This window comes from Argiope bruennichi, chromosome 7 (assembly GCF_947563725.1).
Source record: "Argiope bruennichi chromosome 7, qqArgBrue1.1, whole genome shotgun sequence".
In the NCBI taxonomy this organism is placed as follows: Eukaryota; Metazoa; Arthropoda; class Arachnida; order Araneae; family Araneidae; genus Argiope; species Argiope bruennichi.
Window position 1 is genome coordinate 94,245,293 of NC_079157.1, and position 6,625 is coordinate 94,251,917.

General features: G+C 33.5%; 1 protein-coding gene across 1 annotated transcript; it reads right to left on the reverse strand.

The window, feature by feature from the left end:
- Nucleotides 1–6,020: 6,020 nt before the first annotated feature.
- LOC129975479 (pupal cuticle protein 36-like) lies at nt 6,021–6,404 on the reverse strand. Its single transcript, XM_056088541.1, has one exon. It carries the CDS (start codon nt 6,402–6,404, stop codon nt 6,021–6,023), a length of 384 nt encoding a protein of 127 aa, XP_055944516.1.
- Between the last annotated feature and the right edge of the window lie 221 nt (nt 6,405–6,625).

The window sequence follows — 6,625 nt, forward strand, 5'->3', positions numbered from 1 at the left end:
AATATGTTAATCTTGGAAACCTTATTCTTGCCTCTTATTAAATATCAAAAATCAGTATTACATTGCGCCTAATTCCATTGCCTTAAAACTAATTTTAACCGGAGTTTCAAAAAATTAAACAAAATTTAAAGAAATCCTGCTTATGTTGCAGTAATAAACCAGTTTTACTGTTTAACTACATCTGTTACTCAACAAATCTCGTCAGTGTTATATTGTTCAATCATTTTCGGTTTCGCTTTTATTTCATGGCATTAGGCCTTTTTAACATGCCTACAAAATCTTTCACTTCTTAAAGAATAATTGTGGTTTCATTTGGTTTCATTTTATCTGTCATATAAATGCTTTAAATTTTGTAATAATTAGCAATTATCTCTTCAATAATTTTCTTTTTAATTTGGGCTCATTGAAGATTTTATTTTGGCGATCGGTTTATCAGTTTTTACTTTCTCGTATATGAAGCAAAGAGACAGCATAGTTATCGTCAAAAAAATTCAAAATCAAGATTTTGGCGAATTTTTATTTTTTACCTTCCGGCGTTCAAAAAACACATTTTTCGAAAAAGTTTGTCTGTCTGTCTGGCAAAGATAACTCAAATGCTTTGAGCTAGACGGTTGAAAGTTAATATAGTCTTTACACCAAACTTGTAAATTCCTTTAAAATTTTGAACAAAATCTGTTCTGTGGAAGTCTATTCGGCTGTTCGAATATAAGCTAATACGATAACTGCAAAGTGAAAAGAGTTATATGAATAAAATTCAGCACACCGATTTAATATCTATGTTGTAGTCAGCCAGTTGGAGCCATATGGGAAAAAAGGTTCATCATCCGTCTGTCTGTACTTTCAGAAATATATAAACGCAGTAACTCAAAAACGCAATATAACTCCGCGCGTGAAATTTTGCTTCAATCGGGTGAGAATGACTCTTCTGGAACAAAAATTCAGTTTTCATCTTCTATTAACCGCATGTCAAGGGTTAATCTCAAAAAAAAGTCAACAAGCGTCATACGATAGATTCAGTAAAAATGCTAAATGAACGCCAAAGGTTAGCATTTCTAACTTCGCAAATGTTATACAAGGCTTCTATGGTATAACATCTTTATGAGTGGGTAAAGTTTGTAGGAAGACCACTCACTCTGATTATTCAATTCTTGTTTACTTTACCTTCCCAGTCTCATAGTCGTACTTTTAATGGCCTATCAGCGGATGCTTTGTTTCAAACTTTGCATTTCATAACAGTTTGAAGTTTGAAGTTTTTTGAATTTTTAACTCTGCATTATTTTGAATTCAGTCCTTTTTTTCAACGGGGGACTCAAAATATAAATGTCAGATTTTGAAGTTTTACATTTTATTGTCTAGAAATTGTGAATATGACGGCTTATAAAATATTATGAATGTCAATAAGGATTTTAAAAAACTACTGGAAAAAATATAATACTAATATTTTTGGATATATTAAATTTATGTAATTTATATTGAGTGCTCATTGCAATTTGCTACATGGAGATTTTCATGAGCCTTGTGCAAATTTTGTCACTACTGTGGAAGCCCTTTAATGTGATTGTGGATATCATTTGCTTTATATTATCATAATCCTCTGGTCCCTAAGTATTCATTTAGTCCAATTACTATATCGTTTAACATGAGTTTTTAAATAGTTACATGATCCTTCATTTTCAGTCAGCGGAATCCATCATAGAATTTCTTCTTTCCCTTACAAGGGAACATCTAATCAAGGAACATCTAATTCTTTTCCATGCGATACAGTTCATTCTGTTCTCTGAACCAGAGAGGCGTTTTGACATCTTTTGTATAACTATGAATCATTTTCACCTGCCACTGAATTACAACCCAAGTGATGAAAAAATGAAGTGATTAAAATTTTTAGAGAAAATGTAAGTTTCTAACAAGAGTAAAAGTTTACTAAAAATGTGTCAAAACAACGGTGGAGTCTATTGAAAATTTTATCGGTTCATTTCAAATTTTAGAAAAATCGTGAATCTTTATGCGTAAAATCAAATAAATTTAGATTCCGAAAGAGGAGGATATATTGAATCAAACACTCCAAGGAACAGTGGAGTGACTGAAACACTTGATGTTTCGAAAGTTGTCATGCCGCATCGTTCAACGGTTTTTATGTAATGAGAAGGAATAATAAATAAATGAATGAATTGTTAGGGAATAATTATCGATAAAAACCAATTATAGAATAGGGAGGAACCTTGCGTACCGAACATAATTTGTTGCTAAATCTTGCTAGAAATGCGAAACACTCGGTTAGAAAAATAATTTTTTCTACAGGAATCTCTATAAAATAGTAGAGTGCTTTAAATCCCAAAAAATACTGAAATTAATAATAATGTAATTCATTATTTATAATAAAGGCTTTTTAAAAAATTTGCCTAAAGACTTTTTTTTCTATCATGCTTCAAAATTTGACGAAAATAGTATATTAAAATGTAATTCGCAGCCCGCATAACTGCTGCCTTATGAGAGCGAAGCATCTCAAGATTAGATACAATAAATCTCAATGCTTTCAGCATTTTTCTTGATTCACTGGTATAGGTTGTTGCGCTGATGAGTTCATTATTCCTCCCTCTCCTTACCAAATCTTCTTCGCACGTTTGTGCTGTGACATAGACTGCAACTCCATGAGTAAGTTCTTAGGTAGTTCTGGCTATATTCTTCCAGCTTGTCTATGTCTTTGCTATCCACCTCTAACACTGTATTCTTGGTTAAAAACCATATCGTCCATGAAGGCACCACGAAGCTGCCGGAGTTATATTTAACAACTTTATTTATATGGCCATATAAATGTAATGTTCATTACAAGCAAGTGCTCAACACAGATTAATAACAAGCAAACATGTGACGTCACAGTGCCTCTCAATCTGCGAAAATCTCGCTTAATGACTCAATCATGAAGCTAGTCACATTTTCACTTGCTCCTTATGAGAAGTGCTCATTAAACGAGGTCTGACTATTTTTATTCCCTTTTTTCGAAAAAAAAAATTCATGGATCATAAGTGTAGCTGATTTTTAACCAATTCCGTTATCTATTGGTGAGTCAAAATTTGTAAGTCCCGAAACGATCACATTAAGCGGCATCTGTTGTATTTCAATTTTCTTTAATAAAAAAATGATATTCACGCGACTATGTGTACTGTTGATTAAGAATTTAATCGAATAAATGTTAAGTAGGTTCTTCGGACTAAATAAACTTATTTTTAAGATTTCTTCTTTTAAAATTGCTAATGGGTTAACATTTAATATCTTGTAAACTGAAACTTCTTATTTCTCGCACGACAAAATACGTTGTCAGGTGCAAGCGGAAACCTGTTTATAGAAGTCTAAACAAGTAGCGAGACCAAGAATTCTGTTTATATGAAAGATTTAGAATTAAAATTAATCAAAATAGGATCTACCCTAACGAATTTTTTTATTGTCTTTATCTCTTGATGTTAAATGCAAGGATTTGAAAATTTCAAGATGTGAAACTACATTTTGCTTTTTCACACCTGCTGAAAAAACAAATGCAAATGGCGAGTTTTGGACGAGTTGCGACTGCAAATGCTAGTTTTAAATATAAAATATTGGCGAATGAATCAAACACAAAACAGCAAACTAAGTTGTCTCAGCTTAGAAGTTCCAATCTCCTTTCAACATTCTGAAGGTGTAGTTGTTTCAAAATGGGAAAGAATTGTTTCAAATATTCGTTTATTGTAGCTAACTTTTCATTTATCATTGAAGTATTTCTATAAATTAAAGTGACAACTAAGTAAGCTAACTACCAGTGTTGTGTCGATTAAATTCCGAGATGCAGGTTCTGGTGCTGCTTCTGTTCTTCCAATGGAAAATGTAAGGAGTGAACTGTGGACATAAGTTCGAAACACGCAAAGTCTCTCGAAAACTTAACAGCAATATAAGATGTCTGTAAAAATGTTTCATATAATATGCCGAATTTCTTGTGAAATTTACGTAGATATTATATTCTAAACAAAATTTTAGTTAACAATAAATTCACAAAATTTCGTTATCAATTTTGCTTCTCTGATAATTACCTGACAACGTGTAGCAAGTCGTTGGCGGTTCTGTGACAAAAGCATCTCGTCGTGCATAATCCAATTTTTCAAAAAAATGGGTAAATTATATTCCTAAATGTGATTATTTTTACATTAATTCGGTTTTAATTATCTGTTGCATATAATTCAAACTATTTGTCAATTGATCAATATTTAAAAATGCCTTTCTCTTAAATTCGTCAAATTATATTTATAGAACATTTTTTAAATATTTTATTTTCTTTATATTTAATAGGAAAAAGAAACTTTATTGAGAACTCTGCGGGAAAAGGAGGCGCCAAAGGTATTTATTTTTAAATTATACATTTTCTTTCAATATTGTTTTTAAGATACCATAATAAATTTTAAAGAATGAGTAACCTATAAATTTAAGTACAGGATACGAATATCATTTCTTTCATATTGGCTTTGATGAATCACTGAATAGTGAATGCCATTTTTATAGTCGAGAATATTATTCAAAAATCCGGCATTTCTGTTATGGCTGAATAAAGGTCATGTTTAAGGTTCCACAAGTTATTATTCTTGGTCAAACTATTATTTTCTCTCGGTTCGTGCTTATACTACTGAAAAGCGCACTTTGTTTCGCTAAATCTAATTTAAAGAAACAACAAATTAAAGGAAATTGTCGTTAGAAAATAAAATTTGTAAAATACATCTTTGCTGAGATTTAATATTTTTATTTTTCATGCCTCACTGAAAGAATAAATTTTTGCAGCGACAAAAACGAGGATTATTAAAATTAACAGATTAATTGATTTAAGCATAAAAAAAACGTAACATTCCAACAATTGATCAAAAAGAAACCCTTTTCAAATCGACTAATAGACAAAGGACTTCAGATTGTCATATTGTTTATTGAAATTTTGCTTATTAAATGCTAGTATTGCTCGCTACCAGTAGGTTTTGTGGCTCCTTTTTAGTTTAGTCATTTTCATTTCCTTGAAGAATTTATAGGTGGGAAAGTGTGGTAATATACAATAGTTTTCAAATTAATGCAAATTTTACATAACGGATTTGTTTAACCATTTGCTTTTCGAAGCATAAACAAATGTCACTTGCGCCAATAAACCGCAATAGTCAACCAGTCATAATAAATCAGCATTATTCATGCTATTGTAACTTCTCGTTCCTCGAAGAAAGCAGAATTCTGACAGTTAGTAACAAAATAACAGAACATTGTCAATATTTTCTAAAATTCAATAGAAATGATAAATAGCAAACAGCAGTGGCGATCTTATAAAATTTGACATGCATGTTGAACAACAAATAATGCTTAGTTTATAAAAATATATTTTCTTTTCTGGCGTCAATTCAATAAACAAACCGTAGAAACTGGAATTTATGCTATAAAATTTAAATGCACAGTTCGAGATTCATTTGAAATGGCACCAATTCCATGATTTGTGTGCTGACGACCGAGATCTGAAAAATGGTTGATAATGAAGTAATATTTCTCTTCAAAGGAAGAAATACTAATGCTTGGATGTTAGAGCATTAATGTTTTCTTTCATGTTAGGTTGTAATACCAAAGCGTTTGGCTGCACATGAGGTTGGGATAAGCAGAAAATAAAAAAACTGGTATAACAGAGATTAAAGTTCGATTCATTGACCATCACGCCTCATATCAATCTTATACATTACATGAATCCCTTGGAAATTCCTAATAACTTATTTTAAATGTAAAAGTTAAAGAAAACGTAGTAATAACTTGGCTTAAATGAAAATTCTTTTAATAATTTCTAATTTTTTGCAGTTTGTACCATCGATAGATATACAATGTAATTGCGTATTATTCGAATGCTGTAATTTAAAATACGTTTATTTTTAGGAGGACAAATCTCTCCAGTGTGATATTAGAAATGACGCCGAAATACAAGAGGAACAAATTGATAATCAGGGGCCCGCCGATATTGTCGACATAGCTGATGTGCCACAGGATCAGCCAGCCCCACAGGCCCCAGCACCACAGGCCCCAGCACCACAGGCCCCAGCACCACCGGCCCCAGCACCACCGGCCCCAGCACCACCGGCCCCAGCACCACCGGCCCCAGCACCACCGGCCCCAGCACCACCGGCCCCAGCACCACCGGCCCCAGCACCACCGGCCCCAGCACCACAGGCCCCAGCACCACCGGCCCCAGCACCACAGGCCCCAGCACCACCGGCCCAAGCACCACAGGCCCAGCCACCAGCACAATTTGTAAACCCACTCGTAAGGAGACCACAGGTTCCCGGGCCAATCAAACATTTCAAAAACCGGAGGCGACGAAATTGGCCACTGCCACTCGAAGAACTGGATATGAATATTTTTAACGATATCATTAGCGATCTCAATACTCTGTGGCTTGACGTTAGCAGCAGAAATCGGGTGGCACCACGAATATCGGAGGCTTTATACAAACGCGTTGTGGGGCAGTTTTTAGGAGAGAGAGATTATCCGCGCTTTGAGATCGAGAGAAACTTAGATATATTTGATTGGCCAGAGCTCAGTAACGATAATAGAATATTAATACGGAACATTTTCAGACAGGCTCAAGAACTGG